At 43.6% G+C, this 27,114-nt stretch overlaps 1 protein-coding gene across 1 annotated transcript; it reads left to right on the top strand.

Moving 5' to 3' along the window:
- The first annotated feature begins 2,991 nt into the window (after nucleotides 1–2,991).
- LOC142312521 (myosin-4) lies at nucleotides 2,992–16,130 on the top strand. Its single transcript, XM_075351488.1, has 41 exons — nucleotides 2,992–3,015; nucleotides 3,825–3,869; nucleotides 5,472–5,685; nucleotides 5,772–5,915; nucleotides 6,017–6,173; nucleotides 6,535–6,562; nucleotides 7,230–7,347; nucleotides 7,437–7,529; nucleotides 7,625–7,688; nucleotides 7,777–7,875; nucleotides 7,964–8,067; nucleotides 8,139–8,277; nucleotides 8,460–8,578; nucleotides 8,664–8,813; nucleotides 8,891–9,061; nucleotides 9,197–9,506; nucleotides 9,734–9,804; nucleotides 9,894–9,981; nucleotides 10,077–10,194; nucleotides 10,278–10,401; nucleotides 10,487–10,623; nucleotides 10,704–10,959; nucleotides 11,044–11,286; nucleotides 11,372–11,548; nucleotides 11,635–11,780; nucleotides 11,963–12,053; nucleotides 12,143–12,532; nucleotides 12,622–12,748; nucleotides 12,831–12,949; nucleotides 13,031–13,227; nucleotides 13,326–13,509; nucleotides 13,649–13,814; nucleotides 13,943–14,067; nucleotides 14,150–14,458; nucleotides 14,542–14,745; nucleotides 14,833–14,958; nucleotides 15,085–15,255; nucleotides 15,350–15,454; nucleotides 15,537–15,632; nucleotides 15,716–15,847; nucleotides 15,992–16,130. The coding sequence occupies exons 3-41, from the start codon at nucleotides 5,485–5,487 to the stop codon at nucleotides 16,004–16,006; spliced, it is 5,814 nt and encodes a 1,937-aa protein (XP_075207603.1). The 5' UTR covers nucleotides 2,992–3,015; nucleotides 3,825–3,869; nucleotides 5,472–5,484; the 3' UTR covers nucleotides 16,007–16,130.
- The last annotated feature ends 10,984 nt before the right edge of the window (nucleotides 16,131–27,114 follow it).

Below are 27,114 nucleotides of genomic sequence, written 5' to 3'. Positions count from 1 at the left end.
CGCATGTTGTCTGGTCACAGCAACAGCTTCCAAATGCAAAACCACACACCTGTAATCAACCCCAGACCTTTTAACTACTTCATTGATTACAGGTTAACGAGGGAGACGCCTCCAGAGCTAATTGCAGCCCTTTGAGTCCCTTGTCCAATTACTTTTGGTCCCTTGAAAAAGAGGAGGCTATGCATTACAGAGCTATGATTCCTAAACCCTTTCTCCGATTTGGATGTGAAAACTCTCATATTGCAGCTGGGAGTGTGCACTTTCAGCCCATATTATATATAGAATTGTATTTCTGAACATGTTTTTGTAAACAGCTAAAATAACAAAACTTGTGTCACTGTCCAAATATTTCTGGCCCTGACTGTATCACCAACTGGCCAGCAGGAATTCTGCTCTCACAGACCTGTTATTTTTCTCCTACTCTGCACTACTTACCTGTAATAATTGCACCTGTTTGATCTCATTACTTGTATAAAAGACCCCTGTCCACACACTCAATCACACTCCAACCTCTCCACCATGGCCAAGACCAAAGAGCTAAGGACACCGGATCAAAACTGCAGACCTACACAAGCTAGTATGGGCTACAGGACAATACGCAAGCAGCTTGGTCAGAAGGCAACAACTGTTGGCACAATTAGTAGAAAATGGAAGAAACACAAGGTGACTGTCAATCTTACTCGGTCTGGGGATCCATGTAAGATCTCGCCTCGTGGGGTAAGGATGATTCTGAGAAAAGTCAGGAATCAGCCCAGAACTACATGGGAGGACCTGGTCCATAACCTGAAGAGATCTGGGACCACAGTTTCAAAGATTACAGTTAGTAACACACTACGCCGTCATGGATTAAACTCCTGCAAGGTGCGCAAGGTCCCCTGCTCACACCAGCACATGTCCAGGCCCGTTTGAAGGCCAACAACCTCCTTCCCTCAGTAAGAGCACTGAAGGTGGGTCATGGCTGGGTCTTCCATCATGACAATGACCTGAAACACAAAGCCAGGGCAAATAAGGAGCAGCTCCGTAAGAAGCATTTCAAGGTTGTGGAGTGGCCTAGCCAGTCTTCAGACCTGAACCCAATAGAAAATCTCTAGAGGAGCTTAAATGCAATGTTGCCCTGTGGCAGCCCTGAAACCTGAAATATCTGTATGAAGGAGTGACCTGAAAGATCTGGAGCAGATCTGTATGGAGGAGTGACCTGAAAGATCTGGAGAAGATCTGTATGGAGGAGTGACCTGAAAGATCTGGAGAAGATCTGTATGGAGGAATGACCTGAATGATTTGGAGAAGATCTGTATGGAGGAGTGACCTGTGAGATCTGGAGAAGATCTGTATGGAGGAGTGACCTGAAAGATCTGGAGAAGATTTGTATGGCAGTGTGGCCTGAAAGATCTGGAGAAAATCTGTATGGAGGAATGACCTGAAGGATTTGGAGAAGATCTGTATGGAGGAGTGACCTGAAAGATCTGGAGAAGATCTGTATGGAGGAGTGACCTGCGAGATCTGGAGAAGATCTGTATGGAGGAGTGACCTGAAAGATCTGGAGAATATCTGTATGGAGGAGTGGCCTGAAAGATCTGAAGAAGATCTGTATGGAGGAGTGACCTGAAAGGTCTGGAGAAGATCTGTATGGAGGAGTGACCTGAAAGATCTGGAGAAGATTTGTATGGAGGAGTGACCTGAAAGATCTGGAGAAGATCTGTATGGAGGAGTGACCTGTGAGATCTGGAGAAGATCTGTATGGAGGAGTGACCTGTGAGATCTGGAGAAGATCTGTATGGAGGAGTGACCTGAAAGATCTGGAGAAGATCTGTATGGAGCGGTCAAAACCCCTGCTGCAGTGTATGCAAACCTGGTCAAGAACTACTCTGAACATCTGATCCCTGTAACTGCAAACAAAGTTTCTACCAAATATTAACTTCTGTTTTTCTATTGTATCAAATACTTATTTCATGCAATAAAATGCAAATTAATTATTTATAAATCCTACAATGGGATTTTCTGGATTTTTTATTCTGTCACAGTTAAAGTTTCCTATGATAAAAAACAGACCGCTCCATTCTTTGTAGGTCGGAAAATTGGTGGTGTATCGAATACTTAGTTTCCTCACTGTATATACTGTAATGTTGGCTGAACCCTATAATAACCATCATACAATAAAGTCTTCCCTCAGTGGAGAATGCTCGTGGCTGCCAATATTTCCAACAATGAGACGATAACTTGCTAACTAGTAAAGTATTCGATAAGTTGACACTTTCTTATCAGATTATCAATACTCTTAGTCCACTTGGCCAAGAATTCCTCGGAAAGTGTATGTGTTGTATCATCTCAGCCCTTTGGGGAGGAACAAGGGAAACCAAATCTTATCCTACAATTAAAAACATCGTACAATGTAAGTTCATGTCCTGACATCTATGCCTAATATTAATATGTTTTATTTATATAGCGCCAACATATGCCATAGCACTTTTAATTAGAAATCAGTGAGGCTCTCTGGAAACGAGAAATGTGAGGCTTCGCATCCCTTATTTCCAGCTATTTTCGGTATTCTGATACCATAGCTAAACTTTCACATCGGGCTTCATAATGTTCACGCAACATTTTTCATCACAAAGGCATCTGTCCTCCTGAAAAACGATATCCTGCCCGTGGCGATAGTGAATCTGAAATAAAAGTTGGACTGAGAAATCCGTGAAATTTAGTCCTGCTCCGTAGTGACATCGAGATCGCTGTTCTATATTGGGAATGAATGCCGCCTGCCTATAAACACATCCCGGATGATACTATATGCAAAAAAAAATTGATTGACCATATGGCTAACCTTCAGGTACCAGTCGTATCTTGTATCGCACAGTGGTCAACAGAAGTAAAATTACAGCATCGACACATTTACAGCTGAGAGCCCTTAATATTAAGCTCCAAATATAGAGAGTGATAACGCTGGCACAGCAGAGCTAGGGGTATAAAAGTATTAGGGCGGCAGCGTGGACTTATCCTTCACCGGCTCTGCATCTAGAGGTAAGCTGTCCGGCTCCCGGGATGTGTGTCATAGGCTCTGCTGGGCATCGTCTTCATTCTAGAGTCCAATATCGTGAATATATGCAGAATATATAGCATTAGATTCCATTGGGAGACAATTCATATCAGTCATACCTTGTGGGGGGCTTAAAACAAACCCGTATAGACGGTCCTTTTTAGTAATTTGTCACCACAGCCCCCAGACTTCAGTAAGTTGCAGCTGCCCATAGTCAGGTTTATGAGCTTACTGAATTGTATAGAGTTCCTTTGAGGAGATCCCGCAAATATTGAGTTAAAAGTTGGAATTGGGAGAAGTAATAATTAGTCAAATAATTAATAGTGATGCGCGAATAGTAACTATTCATGTTCGGGTTATTCGTAAAGAATCCCAAAGTTATATTCCGGTATTCGTCCCGAATAACAAACCTATCGCAAGTCAATGGGAACCCAAGCATTTTTCGAATACTGGAATAGCGCGAATAGTAACTATTCATGTTCGGGTTATTCGTAAAGAATCCCAAAGTTCTATTCCGGTATTCGTCCCGAATAACAAACCTATCGCAAGTCAATGGGAACCCAAGCATTTTTCGAATACTGGAATAGCGCGAATAGTAACTATTCATGTTCGGGTTATTCGTAAAGAATCCCAAAGTTCTATTCCGGTATTCGTCCCGAATAACAAACCTATCGCAAGTCAATGGGAACCCAAGTATTTTTCGAATACTGGAATAGTCCTCGGTATTCGGTACGGATTATCGGAACACAAATAGTTACTATTGGCACATAATGAATTGTTCTTGTTTTTGCAGAAAATATCCTTTGAACATTTTTCCATCGTAGAAGGATACTCTAAGGTATGACCGGCACCATCTACAGACTACAATAAGGCTTACAAGATAAAATGGGAACTTTTCAATTTTAACACAAATGACCAGGTTTATAAGTAGTGGGATATTTTAGTCCATTGAAATTAGATTGGGTAGGTGGCGGGAAGTGCGCCTAAAATATCCTTTGAGCATTTTTCCATCGTAGAAGGATACTCCAAAGTATGATCGGTGTTGTGTACAGACTACAATAGGGGTTACAGGATAAAATGGGAACTTTTCAATTTTAACACAAAGGACCAGGTTTATAAGTAGTGGGATATTTTAGTCCATTGAAATTAGATTGGGTAGGTGGCGGGAAGTGCGCCTAAAATATCCTTTGAGCATTTTTCCATCGTAGAAGGATACTCCAAAGTATGATCGGTGTTGTGTACAGACTACAATAGGGGTTACAGGATAAAATGGGAACTTTTCAATTTTAACACAAAGGACCAGGTTTATAAGTAGTGGGATATTTTAGTCCAATGAAATTAGATTAAGTGGCGAAAACTGCGGCTAATTTGTTAAGAATTAATTTCCAACACTAATTTATAGTTATTTTTAACATTTTCCTCTGGTAAATAAGACTAAAAGTAAATTAATAGATTGATCCCCTAACTTTTCTCTATTTTTTAGAGGGGGGTGGAAAAAATTGCAAACCTGGGGGAAAAATGTAACTCACTATTAGATGCAGCTTTCCAACCAGATCAATTTCCACCAAAATCAGTCAATATATGAATCAGGTATTCCCAAGGCTGAGATGGGAGTATCTGTCTATACTTGATATGACCATTACCATAACGTCCATAGAAGTTAGTGGGAGCTATAGTGACTCCGTAGCACAGAGAAATGCGTGGTTCTGTATTTCCTGAGCCGTATTATCTGCTTTTTTTATATCTCCCATTCAGCACAGCCCATTCGACTTATTCTGGCACCGTAAAAGGGTCAAAGCTACTTAAAGGGAACTTGTCACCAGATTTGGTGACTTTAAGCTGCAGCCACCACCAGTGGGCTCTTATATACAGCATTCTAACATGCTGTATATAAGAGCCCAGGCCGCTGTGTAGAACATAAAAATCCCTTTATAATACTCACCAAAAGGTCGGTACGGTGCAGACTGGTGAAATGGGGGGCTCCGTTCTCCGGGTATGGCGTCTCCTCTTTTGGCCATCTTTGTCCTCATTCTTCTGAAGCCGGAGTGCATGATGCGTTCTACGTCATGCATACACACCGGCATTGAGTTCCTGTGCAGGCGCACTACAATACTTTGATCTGCCCTGCTCAGCGCTGGGGAAATCAATACAGCACACACACTTAGTATGCTGTACTCAAAGAACTCTTCTTCATTAGTACATGTGCCCAGTTTCTATAGGGTCACAGACAAAGGACGAGGTTCCTCTGAACTATGCACCTATATGAACAATAGTAATGGGAACAGAAATTTGAAACTTCCCCACCCATTAGTGTTAGCTGAACCCTATGACATTATTAGTTATAAGACAAGATGGACACTATGAGAACAAAATTGATTCTGCTCTCTCCCAAAACCAATATAGTATTTCAGTAATTTTTTTTTGTATTCTTTCCATACAGAAAATCATCAGCCATGGCTGACGGTGAGATGGCTGCTTTTGGGGAGGCAGCCCAATACCTCCGAAAGTCAGAGAAAGAAAGAATTGAGGCCCAAAATCGCCCGTTTGATGCAAAAACATCTTACTTTGTGATTGACCCAAAAACAATGTACGTAAAAGGAGTCATCCAAAGCCGAGAAGGAGGAAAAGTAACCGTAAAGAAGGAAGATAACACCGTAAGTTCCATAAGACAGACATACATAAAAATTACAAATGATGACATATCCATCTAGGTTTCATCTCACAATGTTTGTTTCCGCAGACTGTAACAGTGAAGGATGATGAAGTTTTCCCCATGAACCCCCCCAAGTACGATAAGATTGAAGACATGGCCATGATGACCCACTTGAACGAACCATCTGTCCTGTATAACCTCAAAGAGCGTTACGCAGCCTGGATGATCTACGTAAGTCTTGGAGACTTCCATGCTTGATGAGTGAAGTCTTCACCTCCTCCTGTTCGGAAAAATTGTCTAATTTTTTTCCTTATTTTTTGGTTTCTCTTTAGACCTATTCTGGGCTGTTTTGTGCCACAGTCAACCCCTACAAGTGGCTGCCTGTGTACAACCCAGAGGTAGTATCTGCCTATAGAGGCAAAAAGCGTATGGAGGCCCCACCACACATCTTCTCCATCTCTGATAACGCCTATCAGTACATGTTGACTGGTGAGTACTGGAGAAAATTAATTTCGGGGAGACATTGGAAGGGTCTGTTGTCCAGACTGAAAGGTTTAGATGGGCAATGCTAAAAGGCTTAATGTTTGAGCTTCAATGGGACTTTATTCTTAAAGAAACTTTGTAATAGGATGCCCTATTAATAATTCATCCATTGAACAGACCCCAAAATGCTAATGCAGGTTGTTACTTTGGGGTCCATATTGGGAACATTAGTTTTTATAGGGCATCTGTACATTCATATACAATATGTAGATACATTTTTGTTCAGTGTAGTTTTTATTGGTTTTTTTATGCCTCAATATATATTTTTCTGAATAATTATTTTGTTTATTTTTATTTTTTTAAACAGATCGTGAAAATCAATCTGTCCTGATTACGTAAGTGTCCAAGACAAGGGATAAAAGATATAAAGATGTTTTGGTTAAAGCAATGCTCGAAAAGAGACAATAATCCTATAGAAACAAGTTACCAAGGTTTAGTGTATGGCACTGGTATGGGTTTAGTCTATGGCACTGGTATGGGTTTAGTGTATGGCACTGGTATGGGTTCAGTGTATGGCACTGGTATGGGTTTAGTCTATGGCACTGGTATGGGTTCAGTGTAAGGCACGAGTATGGGTTTACTCTATGGAACGGGTATGAGTTCAGTGTATGGCACTGGTATGGGTTTAGTGTACAGCACTGGTATGGATTTAGTTTATGGAACGAGTATGGGTTCAGTGTATGGCACTGGTATGGGTTTAGTGTATGGCACTGGTATGGGTTCAGTGTACGGCACTGGTATGGGTTCAGTGTATGGCACTTGTATTGGTTCAGTGTATGGCACTGGTATGGGTTTAGTCTATGGCACTGGTATGGGTTCAGTGAATGGCACTGGTATGGGTTTAGTGTATGGCACTGGTATGGGTTCAGTGTACGGCACTGGTATGTGTTCAGTGTATGGCACTTGTATGGGTTCAGTGTATGGCACTGGTATGGGTTTAGTGTACTTAAAATTAATTTTTGGCCAAAACTATAACTTGTTTAATTCTTTTTTTATACATAGTGGAGAATCCGGAGCCGGGAAGACTGTGAACACGAAACGTGTAATCCAGTACTTTGCAACAATTGCGGTTGCTGGCGACACAAAGAAAAAAGAGGAACAACCCGCTGGAAAAATCCAGGTAATTTGCCTTTCTGTCATGGTATAACCTTCAGTTGGTGCGTATGACTAGTCTGTATAACATGGTCCACTTATTTTTACGCCTCATAGGGGACCCTTGAAGACCAGATTATCCAGGCTAACCCACTGCTTGAGGCTTTTGGTAACGCCAAGACAGTCAGAAATGACAACTCCTCACGTTTCGTAAGTTTAATTTGAATCAAAACATGATGTGCAGTGATTCGTGTATTTTTTTCCATTCAATAAAAAGAACATTTCTTCTATGTTAAAACCTTTAGGGTAAATTCATCAGAATCCACTTTGGTACCACCGGAAAGTTGTCTTCTGCTGATATTGAAACATGTAAGTTAAGACAAATTTCAAGAAAATGGTGATTGTCCTCTGAAAAGTATAATTTTTTTAAAAATTTGTTTATTTTTATATTTATAAGATCTTCTGGAAAAATCCAGAGTAACATTCCAGCTGTCTGCAGAAAGGAGCTACCATATCTTCTACCAGATCATGTCTAACAAGAAACCAGAGCTGATCGGTAAGTTAGGAGGATAAATGTGTGTTTTTGTGGTTGATCGTGGGTTTACGTAGTGGTAATGATTACACAATATACATTGTTACTTCAGATCAGCTTCTGATCACAACCAACCCATACGACTTCCCGTATGTGAGCCAAGGTGAGATCACAGTGGCCAGCATTGATGACCAAGAGGAGTTGATGGCCACAGATGTAAGTTCGTTTTCATACTTAGTTAAGATACTTTTAAGCTTCATCTCTAAGGTTTTCTAATTATCTTACAGAGCGCCATTGACATCCTGGGCTTCAATTCAGATGAAAAGGTCGGTATCTACAAAATGACCGGTGCCGTCATGCACTACGGCAACATGAAGTTCAAGCAGAAGCAAAGAGAGGAGCAGGCCGAGCCCGACGGCACAGAAGGTGAGAAGAGTGGGATGTTTGGCTTGTCATTTCTAGTCGTGACATGGTTAGAGTAGAATTAGGTAGTCTTGGGCATACACTTTAGATAGAAATTATGTTTTTTTTACTACCGTTATATCATCAATTAGACCATGAAATGTGAAAACCTCTTTATAATAAGAAGACTTAATTTTGTCTTTCAGTGTCTGACAAGGTTGGCTATCTGATGGGTCTGAACTCAGCTGATCTCCTGAAAGCTTTGTGCTACCCAAGAGTCAAAGTCGGAAATGAGTTTGTGACCAAAGGTCAAACCGTCCAGCAGGTAAGTCCTCACATTTTGTTCTTACTACGATGATCACTAATGGAAATTTTTCATAAAAACGAACTTGGTTATCATTCTCATCTAGGTGAATAACTCAGTGGGTGCCCTGGCCAAGTCCGTCTTTGAGAAGATGTTCTTGTGGATGGTCATCCGTATCAACCAGCAGCTGGACACCAAGCAGCCAAGACAGCACTTCATCGGTGTCTTGGATATTGCCGGCTTTGAGATCTTTGATGTAAGTAATGTAACTTCACATGACATACTGAAAAATTGTAAAGCTAATATAACAATTAATACTGAAAAATATTTTAGTTCAACAGCTTGGAACAACTTTGCATCAACTTCACCAATGAGAAGTTGCAGCAGTTCTTCAACCACCACATGTTTGTCCTGGAGCAAGAGGAATACAAGAAGGAAGGTATCGACTGGGAGTTCATTGACTTCGGCATGGACTTGGCAGCCTGCATTGAACTTATTGAGAAGGTATGGAATGTAAAATTTATTGTAGATATGAATTATATTGATCACTGGTAAATTGCATAAGTCATGGATATATTTAGAATTCACATGCAAGTGATAGAAATATATAATTACTAATAACTATTCACCTTTAAACAGCCAATGGGCATCTTCTCCATCCTTGAAGAGGAGTGCATGTTCCCCAAGGCCACAGATACATCATTTACAAACAAGCTGTACGATCAACATCTTGGCAAGTCCAACAACTTCCAGAAACCCAAACCTGGCAAAGGCAAAGCTGATGCTCACTTCTCCCTGGTCCACTATGCCGGTACTGTGGACTACAACATCTCTGGCTGGCTGGACAAGAACAAGGACCCTCTGAATGAGACCGTCATTGGGCTCTACCAGAAGTCTTCAGTGAAGCTCCTGTCTTTCTTATATTCTGCGTATGCAGCTGCAGAAGCAGGTAAATGAAGTCCGGAAAATGGTCTCCTCCTGTAGTCAGAGAGCACAGTACTTCCCGAGGGGTTACTCGAACACTTATACTGGGCTCTCAGTACAATCAGTAGGATCTTTATGACATTCAGAAGGGTATTTGTTCTAGAAACACTTTTATAATAAAGTTTAAGCCTGCTTTGAATCCAAGGAGACAATAGAACATAACAAGACTAAATAATATTGTTTGTGATTTAGAAAGCGGTGGTGGAAAGAAAGGTGGTAAGAAGAAGGGTTCCTCTTTCCAGACTGTGTCTGCTCTTTTCAGGGTAAGTCTACTCATACAGAATTATATATGTTTGATCCCATGTTTTAGTCTAAATTTTATCCTCATGCCTATAACTTTATTCATCTATAGGAAAATCTGAACAAGCTGATGTCCAACTTGAGAAGCACCCACCCCCACTTTGTACGTTGCTTGATCCCCAATGAAACCAAGACCCCAGGTAAATTAAAATACCAAATTTAAAAGTGGTCAATTCAAATCTTAATACAAGTATCTTAAAATCTCCGGGCTGACTGATTAACTTGATTAATATAGGTGCTATGGATCATTACCTGGTCATGCACCAGCTCAGGTGTAATGGTGTACTTGAGGGCATCAGAATTTGCAGGAAAGGATTTCCCAGCAGAATCCTCTATGCTGATTTCAAGCAGCGGTATGGGTTCAATCAATGACTTTACAAATATATATATATTTAATTCTTAAACACTTTTATAATTTGATTAACTTTTTAAATAGTTACAAGGTCCTGAATGCCAGTGCCATCCCAGAAGGTCAGTTCATTGACAGCAAGAAGGCTGCTGAGAAACTTCTTGGATCCATCGATATTGATCACACTCAGTACAAATTTGGCCACACTAAGGTACTTTTACTTATTATTTCTGTGTCGGTATTTTGAGATTTCCATATATATTCTCATACTATAACTTAGCTTGCATTGTTTTCAGGTCTTCTTCAAGGCTGGTTTGTTGGGTACCCTTGAGGAGATGCGAGATGAGAAGTTGGCACAGCTGATTACTCGTACTCAGGCTATCTGCAGAGGATACCTCATGAGAGTTGAGTTCAAGAAAATGATGGAGAGGAGGTAGCTTCCAGTTTCAATCTACAATTCAACTTCTTTTTTCAACGGACTGCGTTTGTGATATTAATATGCTTCCTTTCCAGAGAGTCCATCTTCTGCATTCAGTACAACATCCGTGCTTTCATGAATGTCAAAACTTGGCCATGGATGAAACTTTACTTCAAGATCAAGCCTCTTCTGAAGAGCGCTGAATCTGAGAAAGAGATGGCCAACATGAAAGAGGAGTTTGATAAGACAAAGGAAGCTCTCACTAAGTCAGAAGCAAAGAGAAAGGAGCTGGAAGAGAAGATGGTTTCCATTCTCCAGGAGAAAAATGACCTGCAGCTCCAAGTGGCATCTGTAAGTAATGAATCATCTGTATCCATTTTGCAATGAGTTTTGGAAGAATTTAAGTTAATTTGGTTGCACAAATGCATTTTACAGGAATCTGAGGGTCTGGCAGATGCAGAGGAAAGATGTGAAGGTCTCATCAAGGCCAAGATTCAACTGGAAGCCAAAGTCAAAGAGATTAACGAGAGGCTAGAAGATGAAGAAGAATCTAATGCTGAACTGACAGCCAAGAAGAGGAAACTGGAGGATGAATGCTCTGAACTGAAGAAGGACATTGATGATCTTGAGCTGACATTGGCCAAAGTAGAGAAGGAGAAACATGCCACAGAGAATAAGGTGATTTGTTTTAATCAAGAAGACAAAGAAGTGACCAAAAATTCTTGTGATCCTTTGAATAATTATCTTTTTTTTCAAAATCAAGGTCAAAAACCTTACTGAGGAAATGGCAGTCCTTGATGAAAGCATCGCCAAACTTACAAAGGAAAAGAAAGCCCTTCAGGAAGCCCACCAACAAACATTGGATGACCTTCAAGCTGAAGAGGACAAAGTCAACACTCTGACAAAGGCCAAGACCAAGTTGGAGCAACAAGTTGATGATGTATGTGCAGACATGAACAAAGTGCTTTTCATAAGGGGTGTAAATACATTGAAATAGTCGAATGCTAACATGATTTCTTATCTTAGCTTGAAGGATCTCTGGAACAAGAGAAGAAGCTTCGTATGGACTTAGAGAGGGCCAAGAGGAAGCTGGAAGGTGACCTGAAGTTGGCCCAAGAGTCAACAATGGACTTGGAAAATGACAAACAACAACTGGATGAAAAAGTTAAAAAGTAATTGATTTTCTTAATATTCATTTTATATTTTATGATACAATCAGGATGATGGAATGGTCAAACATGGCTGTGAACCTAAGGATGACCAACTCCACCAACTGTGCTATATTCTTAGCATCATTAACCAGCTTTACTCAGGTGGACTGATTTTTTTCTTACCTCTTACTTTTATTCAACAGGAAGGAGTTTGAAATCAGCCAGCTCCAGAGTAAGATTGAAGATGAACAGGCCCTGGCAGCTCAGCTACAGAAGAAGATTAAGGAGCTCCAGGTAAAAATTTGAAGTTTTCCCTGAACATGAACACAATTCATATTTTCCCATATCTTAACAACATGCTTTGTATTCCAATAAAAAATTAGGCTCGTATTGAGGAACTTGAAGAAGAAATTGAAGCAGAACGCGCAGCCCGCGCCAAGGCTGAGAAGCAACGTGCCGACCTCTCAAGAGAGCTTGAAGAGATCAGCGAGCGCCTGGAAGAAGCTGGTGGTGCAACCTCTGCTCAGATTGAGCTGAACAAGAAGCGTGAGGCTGAATTCCAGAAGATGAGACGTGACCTGGAAGAAGCCACCTTACAACATGAAGCCACCGCTGCCGCCCTCCGTAAGAAGCATGCCGATAGTACAGCTGAGCTCGGAGAACAAATTGACAATTTACAGAGGGTCAAGCAGAAACTGGAGAAAGAGAAGAGTGAACTCAAGATGGAGATTGATGACCTTGCCAGCAACATGGACTCTGTTTCCAAAAGCAAAGTAAGCACATTAAGCATATTCATAAGGCACACTTTAGACCTTCTTCAATCTTCAGTAGAAAGTACATTCTTTTTACTCTGACCTCATAGGCAAACTTGGAGAAAATGTGTAGAACACTGGAGGACCAATTCAGTGAAATTAAGACAAAGGAAGACGAGCATCTTAGGGTACTCAATGACTTAAACACCCAGAGAGCACGTCTTTTAACGGAAAATGGTAACTTTTAATGTTAAACTTAATGAAGGCAAATCTGATTCAATGAATAGAAGTTTGACTTTGCTTTACGTGTATTAATCAGGTGAATTTGGCCGTCAACTGGAGGAGAAAGAATCTTTAATTTCTCAACTTTCCAGAGGAAAACAAGCCTTTACCCAACAGATTGAAGAGCTGAAAAGACAGCTAGAAGAAGAAACCAAGGTATGGTGCTAGATTAATGAAATATTTTAAGATATATAAAGACATGTGCCCTCAAACTAAGTGTTTTTTTTACTAATACAGGCCAAGAACGCACTTGCACATGGACTCCAGTCTGCCCGCCATGACTGTGACTTGTTGAGGGAACAATTTGAAGAGGAACAAGAGGCAAAGGCTGAACTTCAGCGCGCTTTGTCCAAAGCCAACGGTGAAGTCTCACAGTGGAGAACAAAATATGAGACTGACGCTATCCAGCGTACAGAGGAGCTGGAAGAAGCCAAGTAGGTTTCTTTGACTTGATGCATATCTTGAAGCCCTATTAAAATTGGTCAAGGTTTATATAAGGTCGGTCCAATAATTCTATACTTTTGATTAACAGGAAGAAACTTGCACAGCGCCTCCAGGAAACTGAAGAACAAATCGAGGCTGTCAACTCAAAATGTGCCTCCCTGGAGAAAACTAAACAAAGACTTCAAGGAGAGGTTGAAGACCTCATGGTTGACGTAGAAAGATCAAATTCAGCCTGCGCTGCCCTTGATAAGAAGCAGAGAAACTTTGATAAGGTAACTGATTCATTTCCTTTTTTCAAAAACATTTTAAGGTAATATTTCCAGTTTGGGAAATGGAAACATAGATGACTGTGGGTCATTCTTGTAATGAAAGAATAGTGTTACATCTGAAATATTTTCTCTCACCGTATAGGTCTTGTCAGACTGGAAACAGAAATATGAGGAAGCTCAGGCTGAACTTGAAGCTTCTCAAAAGGAATCAAGATCCCTTAGTACAGAGGTGTTTAAGATGAAGAACTCATATGAGGAATCATTAGATCAACTTGAGACACTGAAGAGGGAAAACAAGAATCTCCAACGTAAGCTCCACCATTTTCCATTGTTTTGTTGATGGTTTTCTCTACTTCTTTGGAAGTAGAACCGTTGACAGTATTGAGGAAAGTTCCACATTTTTTTTAATATCTTCTTTTCCTGATTCCACTTATAGAGGAGATCTCAGACTTAACTGAACAAGTAGCTGAGTCTGGAAAGAGCATCCATGAAATCGAAAAAGCTAAAAAACAGGTTGAACAGGAAAAGTCTGACCTGCAATCAGCACTGGAAGAAGCAGAGGTCGGTTAACCAGGACATAGTATAAAACAATGGTATAGCAGAACCTATGTATATCATACACTTAACAATCTTTATATTCTAGGGTTCCCTGGAACATGAAGAGGCCAAGATCCTGCGTGTTCAACTGGAGCTTAATCAAATAAAGTCTGAAGTTGACAGGAAAGTTGCTGAGAAAGATGAAGAGATTGAGCAAATCAAGAGGAACAGCCAGAGAGCCTTGGAATCCATGCAGAGCACTTTGGATGCTGAGATCAGAAGCAGAAATGATGCTTTGAGACTGAAGAAGAAGATGGAGGGAGATCTCAATGAGATGGAGATCCAATTGAGCCACGCCAACCGCCAGGCTTCAGAGGCCCAGAAACAACTCAGGAACGTACAGGGACAACTGAAGGTGGGTTGTGTGAAGACATTTTTTGAGGGTTGAGCTATCATAAGCATGCTGACTTGAAATTGAACTGAATGATTTCTCTTTAGGACGCCCAATTGCATCTTGATGATGCCATTAGAGGAAGCGATGATCTGAAGGAACAATTGGCCATTGTGGAAAGGAGAAATAACCTCATGACAGTTGAAATTGAAGAGATGAGGTCTGCCCTGGAACAAACAGAGCGTGGCCGCAAGGTGGCTGAACAGGAGCTACTGGATGTCACTGAACGCGTCCAACTTCTGCACTCCCAGGTTAGATTCTAGTTTAAGGCTTTACAATAATAGGACATCTTCTAATGGAGGCTTCCTTCACTAACATCATAATTCTTCACTGTACAGAACACCAGCCTGATCAACACCAAGAAGAAGCTTGAATCCGATTTATCACAACTGCAAACTGAGGTTGAGGAGGCCGTCCAGGAATCAAGGAATGCAGATGAAAAAGCCAAGAAAGCAATTACTGATGTAAGCGGAATTTCTGATTGAGTCCACAGAAATCAAAGTGAAATTTGTTGTATCATACGAGATTTTTTATTTAAGAATCAGTCAGCAAAAGGTTAAATCTTATTGCTCTCTTCATTATCATCCTAGGCTGCCATGATGGCTGAAGAACTGAAGAAGGAACAAGACACCAGCGCTCACCTTGAAAGAATGAAGAAGAACCTTGAGCAGACAGTGAAGGATCTTCAGCATCGTCTTGATGAGGCTGAGCAGTTGGCAATGAAAGGTGGCAAGAAACAGCTCCAGAAACTTGAAGGCAGAGTAAGAAAATGTTTCTGGCTTTGAAGGCATCTTCAAGAACAATATCATTTATAAATTATGCAGTTTTCACTAATAATATGAACTGGACTTGTAGGTGCGGGAACTTGAGAATGAGCTTGATGCTGAACAGAAGAGAGGCTCAGAGGCCATCAAGGGTGTCCGCAAGTACGAGAGGAGAGCCAAGGAGCTGACATACCAGGTACGTGATATGAAAAAGACCCATATGAAATGAATGTTCTCAGGTTAAAACACAGTTCACATATCTCATTCTTTATTAACAGTCTGAAGAGGACAAGAAGAACGTGTTCAGGCTGCAGGACTTAGTGGACAAACTTCAGTTGAAGGTCAAAGCTTACAAGAGACAGGCAGAGGAATCTGTAAGTCTTTGTAATTTTTGATAATAATAATAATGGGTGACAATATTTCGAGACATCTCCTCAATAACATGTCCATCTTGTAGGAGGAACAAGCCAACGCCCACCTGTCCCGATTCAGGAAGTCACAGCACGAGCTGGAAGAGGCTGAGGAACGTGCTGACATTGCAGAGTCTCAAGTCAACAAGTTGAGAGCCAAGAGCCGTGACATCGGCAAGGTAAGATCCAACAACTCAACATCTCTCTTTCATTTAATGCTTGATCAAGAAAACTTAAAAAAATTAAAATACTGAGAAAAATTAGATACGGCTTCATTTATTTTTTTACTAAAATATTTCTTTTCTTATTTTTTTTATTCACAGAAGGCCGAAGAATAAAGAAGGATCAAATGTGAAATATTTACAAAAGATGTTCATAAAATATGGGCCGGTTTTGTAAATATCGGGTCGGCTTTATAGTGTTGTTCGTCTCTAGATGCTAATAAATTTTCTGCAGACAGTATCTTGGTTTTGTGGATTGTTTTCCTTAAAAATTGGGAATTGGTAGAAGTCAATGTTGGTACAACCGTGAGGCCAATGTCTTCATAAAGCCATGGTACAAATCAACATAAGAAACTTGGTGCTACATCTTATCCTGGCCGGCTCCAGGTTTTGAAGGCCTCAGTGGGCCCCCTGCGCACATAGACAAAGACAAAATCACAAAAATACACAAAAACAGACATAAATCTATACACAGACATATACACTGACACAAATAGACACACATTAGAGATATAGTTAATATGGGGATGTCACCTCCCCGCTTGTCTCCTGTCCAGCTCCTCCCGGGCATGCGGTTGTGCAGGCCGCTGCATGATGGCCATCACTAACAGACATGGCCGCACACAGAGCACACTGACACTGCTGTATATACATCACAGAAGGGGCTGAGGGTAAATACATCCCTGGGGACATAGACAGCACTGGAGGGGGCCATACACATTACTGTGGTCACTGGGGGGGGGCATACACATTACTGGGGGACCCTGGGGGCCTGTGGGATATACACATTATTGGGGAATGCTGGGGGCCTTGTGGCATACACATTATTGGGGAATGCTGCGGGCCTGGGGGGCATACACATTATTGGGGAATCCTGGGGGCCTTGGTGGCATACACATTACTGGGGAATGCTGGGGGCCTGGAGAGCATACACATTACTGGGGGCCTGTGGGGCATACCCATTACTGGGTGACACTGGAGGGCATACAAATTACTGGGGGGTGCTGAGGGGCATACACATTACTGGGGGACCCTGAGGGCATGTGAGATATACACATTACTGGGGAATGCTGGGGGCCTGGGGGACATACACATTACTGGGGGACCCTGGGGGTCTGTGGCATATACACATTACTGGGGAATGCTGGGGTCCTGGGGGGCATACACATTACTGGGGGACCCTGGGGGTCTGTGGGATATACACATTACTGGGGAATGCTGGGGGCTACACACATTACTGGGGGCCTGCGGGCATACATATTACGGGGGGTGCTGGGGACCTGAGGGGCATACACATTACTGGGGGACGCTGGGGCCATACACATTACTGGGGGATACTGGGGACCTGGGGTGCATATGCATTACTGGGGGATCATGGGGACCTGTAGGATATACAAACTCCTGGGGGACGTAGGGGACCTTGGGGGGGCATACACATTACTGGTGGGTGCTGAGGACCTGGGGGACATACATATTACTGGTGGCTGCTGGAGACCTGGGAGGAATGCACATTACTGGGGGACCATGGGGGCCTGTGAAATATACAAACTACTAGGGGACGCTGGGGACCTGGGGGCATACACATTACTAGTGGATGCTGAGCACCTGGGGGGCATACCCATTACTGGGGGACCCTTGGGACCTGTGGGATATACAAACTACTGGTGAATGCTGGGGGCCTGGGGGCATACACATTACTAGGGGACCAATGGGGGCCTGTGGAATATACAAACTACTGGTGAATGCTGGGGGCCTGGGGGCATACACATTACTGGGGGCCTGTGAGGCATACACATTACTGGGTGACACTGGGGGGCATACACATTACTGGGGGTTGCTGGGGACATACACATTACTGGGTGACACTTGGGGGAATACACATTACTGGTGGTTGCTAGGGGCATACACATTACTGGTTGACACTGGGGGGCATACACATTACTGGGGGCCTGTGGGGCATACACATTACTGGGGGGTGATGGGGGGCATACACATTACTGGGGGGTGCTGGGGGGCATACACATTACTAGGGGTTGCTGGGGGCATACACATTACTGGGGGCCTGTGGGGAAGACACATTACTGGGTGACACTGGGGGGCATACACATTACTGGGTGACACTGGGGGGCATACACATTACTGGGGGTTGCTGGGGGCATACACATTACTGAGGGGAGCTTGGGTGCATACACATAAGGGCCCTGGGACACTGGGAGCCTGTGGAGCATTCACATTCTGGTCCTGGGGGCCTGTTTGGCACACAGATACTGGTGCTGGGGCATATGCATGCAGGCGGTAGCCACTCGTTTTCATCTGTGGGACAGGAGTGCATTGCATGCTAGCTGCGCCTACAGATGAATCCCGGCCTACAGCAGTGAACGCTGTGGGAGCGTGCTTGGCCGGATTAAAGTGCCGGCAGCCAGCAAAGTGAGGCTGGTGGCCGGAGCTCTGTCTGAGGTACACAGAAATCTGCCCAGGAGCCGCAGGAAAGAAAGTGACTGACCTGCTCCTGCCAACTGCGAATGAGCCCCCCCCAGCTGTACAGGGCCCTGGCACCTGCCCAGGTGCACCGGGTGCCGGGTGCTGACGCCGACCCTGATCTTATCGGAGAAATCTAATTCTGTCTCCTGCTGGACTTAAATTTCCATACCACATCGGAAGTTGATATTTCCAAATATACTGTGTTTTTATTTTACATAGAACCAGTTTTGAAGTAGCTTTCTATGACACTTGTTGGACTGTGATCAGAATGCCCAAATGGTCATGCAGGGGTGACACCAATCAAATCCTAATACACAGTCCTAGTGCTGCAAATCAGTAGTAAAAGTAATAGGACATCAGTTGGCCATAAAGTAGTCTATCAGTTGACACATTGTATGAGCATTTTACACTATCTCACAGAAACGTCTTTTACCTCACTTTCCAGCATGCATTGGGCTTGCAAATGTTCAATGACTTGCTTGATTTAAACTATATGCCTCCTACTAAGTCTGTATGCAGTATGACAGATGGGAGAGACAAAGATCATCACCCAATTCCTGTAAAGAGACAAAGGTCCACACTCTGTTCTATAAACACATCCCCACATCCTGTAAAGACAAAAAGACCTGCCCACAACCCACAACCTACTTCCTGTACAAAGACAAAGACCTTCCTCAACTTCCTGTAGAAAGACAAAGACCTTCCTCAACTTCCTGTAGAAAGACAAAGACCTTCTTCAACTTTGAGTAGAAAGACAAAGACTTACCTCAACTTCCCATAGAATGACAAAGACCTTCCTCAACTTCCTGTAGAAAGACAAAGACCTTCCTCAACTTCCTGTAGAAAGACAAAGACCTTCCTCAACCTCCTGTAGAAAGACAAAGATCTTCCTCAACTTCCTGTAGAAAGACAAAGACCTTCCTCAACTTACCGTAGAAAAACAAAGACTTTCATCAACTTCTCATATAAAGACAAAGATCTTCCTCAACTTCCTGTAGAAAGACAAAGACCTTCCTCAACTTACCGTAGAAAAACAAAGACTTTCATCAACTTCCCATATAAAGACAAAGAGCTTCCTCAACTTCCTGTAGAAAGACAAAGACCTTCCTAAACTTCCTGTAGAAAGACAAAGACCTTCCACAACTTCCTGTAGAAAGACAAAGACCTTCCACAACTTCCTGTAGAAAGACACAGACCTTCCTCAACTTCCTGTAGAAAGACAAAGACCTTCCTCAACTTCCTGTAGAAAGACAAAGACCTTCCTCAACCTCCTGTAGAAAGACAAAGATCTTCCTCAACTTCCTGTAGAAAGACAAAGACCTTCCTCAACCTACCGTAGAAAAACAAAGACTTTCATCAACTTCCCATATAAAGACAAAGAGCTTCCTCAACTTCCTGTAGAAAGACAAAGACCTTCCTAAACTTCCTGTAGAAAGACAAAGACCTTCCACAACTTCCTGTAGAAAGACAAAGACCTTCCTCAACTTCCTGTAGGAAGACAAAGACCTTCCTCAACTTCCTGTAGAAAGACAAAGACCTTCCACAACTTCCTGTAGAAAGACAAAGAACTTCCTCAACTTCCCATAGAAAGACAAAGACTTTGATCAACTTACCATAGAAAGAACAAAACCTTCGTCAACTTCCTGTAGAAAGACAAAGACCTTCCTCAACTTCCCGTAGAAAGACAGAAATCTTCCTCAACTTCCTGTAGAAAGACAAAGACCTTTCTCAACTTCCTGTAGAAAGACAAAGACCTTCCTTAACTTGTAGTGTTGTGAGAAAGCACACCACTTTAGAGGGTTCCAAACAGAAATTCAGCTGCTGATTGTCATGAATGTTAAAAAGGTCAGCTCTGCTTCATCACCCGTCCCCCCCTTCTATCAAATCCCAAGTGTAAATCCATCATCCTATTACCTCTGTAGTTCTCCCTGTAATATCACAATCCCTACTGTGACAATAGCCATACTGTAGACCAACTGACTGCAGCATCTTGGCTGAACATATGCCCTGGAAAGAACAAAGCAAAAGCAAAACATGATGGATATAGGCAAATCATTCACTGTGCACATGTATGGGATTGGCATTTTTGGAATTAGGATCGATATCTATCAGTTTCAGTGTAAATGTGCAAGTAGGAAAATAGAGTAATCTGGTTAAATTGAAATGCGGCATGGGCATGGCATTCAGAGCTGGACTAGATGGGGTCAAGATTTCACAGCAAAAGGGGAGCCTATGGATAGAAGCAACACGCTTATGAAAAAGTTTTAGAAGGATGTGAAGAATTGTTTTCAAGAAGGTATCAGAGGAAGATGTGAAGCATTTCTCTGATAAACAGGTGGTGTGTAGACAAGAAGACTGCAGTCGTATACAGTGCTCATGTTTAGTATGAATGAACTACTCATTATTACTCAGCACGAATGATCACAGATGATCTGACACACTTGAGTCCTCCGATACCCGTAGATCGTACATACCGGTGAGGAGACCAGCGAGTGGTGACTGGAGATTGAGCGGCCCACTACACAGACTGAAGAATTGCTCGATGGCCAGTCTGGACCTGGACGACCCCCTTCCCATCAGATTGATAGAGGGAAGGTTTCTTTAGCACACCAGGGTCCCTTGATGTCTGTAATGTGTCAGGTTGGTGGAGGTGGAGTAATGGTACCTGAAGCTTTTCTTGGTGCACCCTATCTCCTTTGATACTTGTTGATGGGTGGTTGAACATTAGGACTTACCTATTACTAAACCTTGATACCAGTAGATGGATGACTCCTTCCTGTTTTGTCAGGCTGATGGAGGTGTCTAAAATAGCTCACGCTATCAGATGAGAGGTATTCGCTCCAATGACCCACGCTAACCACTCCTAGAGCCCCACTCCGAGGACCTGTGCTACTTTTGCAGAGAACCTAAGCACCTGCTCTGAGAATCCTACCCTTCAAGGATCAGAGGACACTGCGCTACCCACTTGTAGGAATATAGGATAAACCCTTCCTGTCATACTGGTGGAGGGAAGGTTTTATTGATGCACCTGGGCTCCTCTCATAACTATGGATGGATGACCTCTTCTTGTTGGGTTGGTGAAGGTGCAGGAATGGTGTGAGGAAGGTTGTCTTGGAGCTTCATGTTTACTCCGATATTTACAACAGGACTTACTAACCCTTCATAGCACTTCTTCCTTCCATGGCACCTGTTTTTCTTACGGCATAAGGCCAATCTCAATGCCACAACACACCTGTAGTCATGGATGGCGTCCAAGGGCAAGACAATGTTCCTTGTTTCCAGAGCCCAGCAAAGTCCACAGATCTCAAGACAAGGTAGAATAACCTGTTCAAAGTCGTACTTGTCCGTAAGGGCCTTATTCTTAGAGAACGATTCTATCACATAATGGTATCTATGCCAAAGTGAATTTCTGTGGCTCTGAGAGGCAAAGGAGAACGTTACTAGATGGGTGTCTCTAAACGGGTGGTCATTACGGGTTTAAAATCTCTAATTGAAGCTTTGATTTCTGCTCAAAGACTGAAACATTCTTCCCTCCATCTGTTCCAAAAGTAATTGACTAAATGTTGCCCACATTTCCAGTGGTTCTTATGAAGATCGCAGGTGCACTAGTGAGGAGAAAAGCTGGAGTTAAAATAACTAGAGACTGAAGCAAAAATGAAGGGTTGTGAGTTAATTATGGCAGCTACTTCAGCTCCAGGAGCGACCAACACTCAGAAGTCAGAAGTGCAGAGTTTAACTCGAATAGCGAAGATTTCAGAATGTGCTGAACGACGTCAATGCTGCAATCCCATAATCCACCTATATGGGAAGAACGTTGAGGACTGAACTCCACTCCTTCATGAAGCTTTTCATGTTCCTTCATGAGGCTTTCAATCCATGAAAAGCTTTGATGAGACTTGAAGAGTCCATAGATTCGATTACATCTAGAGCTTTCCTGTTCAAACCAATGACGTTTACTATTTGCTTGACCATCAGAAGTAGAGATGGGTGATCCCGCAGATGTTCAGGCCAGACTTAAAAAAAAAAGTCCGGTGCGGGACTTGACCCAGGACCCCGAATCCCATATAAATCTATGGGGCACGAACTTAAGTGCTATAAAATGGTGGTAGTAAGGGATAGAGGGGTGCAAATGAAAGCAAAATGGGGATTAAAGCAGGACAATTATACTTGCTGAGTTTCCACACAGCTGTCACACTGTTTCTGGGTCAGCTCATTAAACCTTAAGAATATTAGACAGAGCATGTGCACAAAAGAGGATACCGAGGGAACAGAGGATAGGTGAAAAAAATATTTAGGGTTTTTTTTTATGTGTTGTGACACAGTAAAGAGTATTGTGATTAATGGGAGCTATATATCACTCCTAGGATGTGCTTTGCACTGGTGAGCAGCAGTGAAGAGGTTAATCCTGGTCTGGACCTTCTCTGCTAGGTCAGGCTCTGAGGTGACACAGGTGCGTAATTAGCATAAAAAGGCCACCAGAACTTCTGTGTGTGGGTGGTTGGGCTGGAGAGCTGAAGGAGACTGTGTTGGGACACGTATTTCTATGTGGACGGGTATGTCCTGGACTCTTTGCTGGCCTGAATGCCAAGCTGGAATTTCTTTGGACTATCGTTTTGTATTCCTGAACTGAAGTAAGACTGTATATTTATGTTATGTGTCATGTGAATAAAACACTGACCCTTTCTGTACTGTAAACCCGTGTATGCCTCTTACTGCGTCCCTGCCATCGCCTACCAGAGCTGAACCTCTACTGTTTATATGTGAACCATGGCCCAATAGGGGACATTACTACAGGATTGGGCATTAAAAGATGAGGACCAGGATGAGGACATTATTACAAGATGAGGACTAGGCTGGTGAGATTACTTAAGAAGAAGACCAGGATGGGGACATTACTACAAGATGTGGACCAGAATGGGGACATTACTACAAGAGGCAAACTAGGATGAGAACATTATTACAAGATGATGATGATCAGGATGGTGACATTACTTAAGAGGGAGACCAGGATGGGGACATTACTACAAGATGAGGACCAGGATGGGGACATTACTACAAGAGGCAAACTAAGATGAGAACATTAGTTCAAGAGGGTGACCAGGATGAGGACATTACTACAAGATGGAGACCAGGATGTGGACATTATTAGAAGATGAGGACCAGGATGGGGACAGTACTACAAGATGGATACCAGGATGGGAACCAGGATGGGGGACATAGCTACAAAGTGGAGACTGTAATGGGGAACATTTCTCCAAGATGGGGTCCACTATGGGGACATTGAAAAAAAAGGGCTACTGCAAGATTAGGACCAGGAAGCAGACATTACTACAAGAGGCAGACCAGGATGGGGACATTATTATAAGAGGGGGACCAGGGGGACCAGGATGGGGACATTACTACAAGATGAGGACCAGGATGGGGACATTACTACAAGAGGGGGTGACAAGATGGGGACATTGCTACAAGAGGGGGCCAGGATGGTTATATTAGTCAAGAGGGGGACCAGGATGGGGACATTACTATAAGATAGGGACCAGCATGGGAGACATAACCACAAAGTCAATAACCGAATGAGGACATTACAACAAGATGAAGAACAGGATGGGGACATTACTACAAGAGGCGAACCAGGATGAGGACATAACTTCAAGAAGGGGATCAGAATAGGGGGACATTACTGCAAGATAAGGACCAGGATGGGAATAATTCTATAACATGCAAACCAGGATGAGGTTTTACCGCCCCGAGGCTCGGTCGGCTGCCGAGCCGCTCGGATCCGTGTTTGTTTGTAGGGGATTTGAGTTCGTGACGCCACCCACGGGTTGTGGTAAATGGATGGACACCACCACTGCCGTTGACTAGGCTCCCGGGGACGGTGTTGTGCAGCTTGGTGTTGACCCCTCCGTGGGTAGGGGAAATGATGGTCCCGGGGGGCCCGAGGGAGGTGCTGAGGAGGGGGAATGGATGGTACTGGCGTGTCGGTGCGGTACGGCGTGGTGCGCGGCCCAAAGGCACTGTTGTACTCACTATTACAAACATGCTGGAGTCTCTGGTAAACCAAACAAGATGGTGAACGGTGCCCGCAGCCGGCTGCACTTTTCCCCTGTTCAGGTTGGTGGTTTCCGCCTTTCTCCTGCACCTCATTTGTGTAGAAATGACGACTCCTATGCCTGAGCAACGGTAGTCCGCTCCACAGCCTGGTATGAGCCCTTTTTGCCCGCAGACACTGGCCTGTCAGGTCTGTATGCCTGGGCGGTGGCTTTACCCTAATGGTTGGGCTGTTGTCTTCAGTTGGCTCTTAGGTGGGAAAGGGCCTAAAGTCCAGTCCTCAATCAGTTGATTTAACTCAGCCCAGTTGTTTTTGGGCCTCGTACTGGGTCTGAGTACCCCTCCTGGTGCTCCGGTTTCCAATCGGTTCCCCGGTTCGATGCCGGCGGGCCACCGCCCATCCCCGGTCCCTACGGTTCCACCGGCTGTAATTCCAGCTCCTGCAGGCGGCCACCACTGTCTACCTCCTTGCCAGAGGTGACTGGGCCCCAACCCAGACACCTGTTGTAGCCTATGGCAGACCTGGTCACAGGTCTGCCCTTGAACTTCACTCCACTCCACTGTCAAGACTAGACTCGACTAGACTAGACTAGACTACTGCTTTTCCCGCCTCAGGGCCTGTAAACTCCTCGGTGGACGGAGCCAACCTCTGCCCCCCTGGTGTGAACATCAAACCCGTAGGGAGGTGTCAAGGGTTTTTGTGTATTTTGGCTGCTGTCACCTTATTAAGGGGGGGAGGTGTTTGTGTAAGGGCATACTTGTGACAACCTGGCTAGTCCAGAGCGTCACAAGGTCATTATTTCAAGATGAGGACCAAATGGGAACCAACATATAGCTACAAAGTGAGGACAAGATGGGGACATTTTTGCAAGATGGGTCCACTGCAAAAATGGGGACCTGGATGAGGACATTACTGAAAGATTAGCATCGGGATGGGAACATTACTACAAGTTGTTGGCCAGCATTACTATATGGTGCCAATTGTAAGACAAAATTACTGAATGTGGCCAATTGGTGGAAAGAATAGTAGAAACGTAAAAAAAAATATAAATAATGCACTTTGTTGTGCAACGAATGTGGTCCCCCAAATTCAAAGCTTTTCTAAGTGCTGCCCATATACCCAGTCGACTTTGAGACCCCTGCCTTAGCGGGTAAAAATAATCTTTTATAGGATACGTCTAGTAATAGACTTCTATGAATCCTTCTGAAGATATTCCATTTCATTCAATACTAGACTGTGTTGTTGGTAAATGTTAAGCTGAAGCCATCGTAGACTTGCGGGACGTCGTAGAATAATATCTTGGTGGTAGCTGAAGCTTTATACTACAGCCGGTCTCTAATTCCTTTATATTCACGCTGTTGTTGCCAAAATGTTTGTAGTGAGGGACATTGATGACAGTTCAATTTCTGGTATAATGACAGACTAAAATCCCTTCTTGGCCGTTGTGTTGATAGACAATGAAGGTTAGAAGATTCATTAACCGCTCACTAATCCACATAAACAGTTACAAGGGGATAATACCAGAATAACACTGTATGTCCTGTGTGAGGACTGGCACCTCAAGAATAGGAAAAAGAGATATCGGAGATCAAATTCTACTTGCCGTGTAATGAAGAACCTAGAGTTTCCAGGGGCCTTTTGGTTGGAGTGGGTATCGCCTGGTACGGGGGCAGTGGAGCTACCGTTCCCAGTTTGGGATCTCGTGTACTGGGAGCATCTCGCTTTGGCCATTTACCCGGAGTTGCTGTCAGATCGTGGATGGAAGAATAAAAATAATTTCACCGTTAACCTACCTAGGTGATTAATATGTGGCGCCCCAGCAGCTTCAGGCGCCACAAGGTACTGCACTTCACCAGAGGTGCAGTATTTATCTCGGACACAGAGGAGGTTGTCATTGGTAAACCACCAACAACACACCAACCAACACATAACACATGAGCTCTTCCACTGGGACTGGGCTAGGGTAGGTGCTGGGGTGGCCATCACGAGGTATGGGACCTTTTGCCCACTAGTTCACGAACCCGGGAGGCGGGGCACCAACAGAGGAGTTAAGCGGGCTTTACATGCTACGATATCGTTAATGAATTATCATCGGGGTCACGGTGTTTGTGACGCACATCCGGTGTCATTAACAATATCGCAGTGTGTGACACTTATGAGCGACCTTAAACAATCGCAAAGTGGTCAAAATCGTTTGCCACGGAGAGGTCGTCCTGAAACAAAAAATCGTTCTCTGCTTATTAGCGATGTTGTTCCTCGTTCCTGCGGCACCACACATCGCTACATGTGACACCGCAGGAGCGACGAACATCTCCTTACCTGCGTCCACCGGCAATGCGGAAGGAAGGAGGTGGATGTTCCTTCCCGCTCATCTCCGCCCCTCCGCTTCTATTGGACGCCTGCCGTGTGACGTCGCTGTGACGCCGCACGAACCGCCCCCTTAGAAAAGAGGCGGTTCGCCGGCCAGAGCGACATCGCAGGGCAGGTAAGTCCGTGTGACGGGGTTAAGCGAGGTTGTGCGGCACGAGCAGCGATTTGCCCGTATCGCACAACCGACGGGGGCGGGTTCGATCACTTGAGATCTCGTAGCGAGATCGCAGCGTGTAAAGCCAGCTTTAGGAGCCATCTCACACAATAGTCAGTCTGTTCCGGGCGGAGCAAGCGCCAGGTCGCACTCAGGAGGAGAGTAGCA

Source organism: Anomaloglossus baeobatrachus, chromosome 5 (genome assembly GCF_048569485.1).
Source record: "Anomaloglossus baeobatrachus isolate aAnoBae1 chromosome 5, aAnoBae1.hap1, whole genome shotgun sequence".
Lineage (NCBI taxonomy): Eukaryota > Metazoa > Chordata > Amphibia > Anura > Aromobatidae > Anomaloglossus > Anomaloglossus baeobatrachus.
Note: the sequence above shows the minus strand (reverse complement) of the source record. Positions and strands in the feature narration are given on the sequence as shown.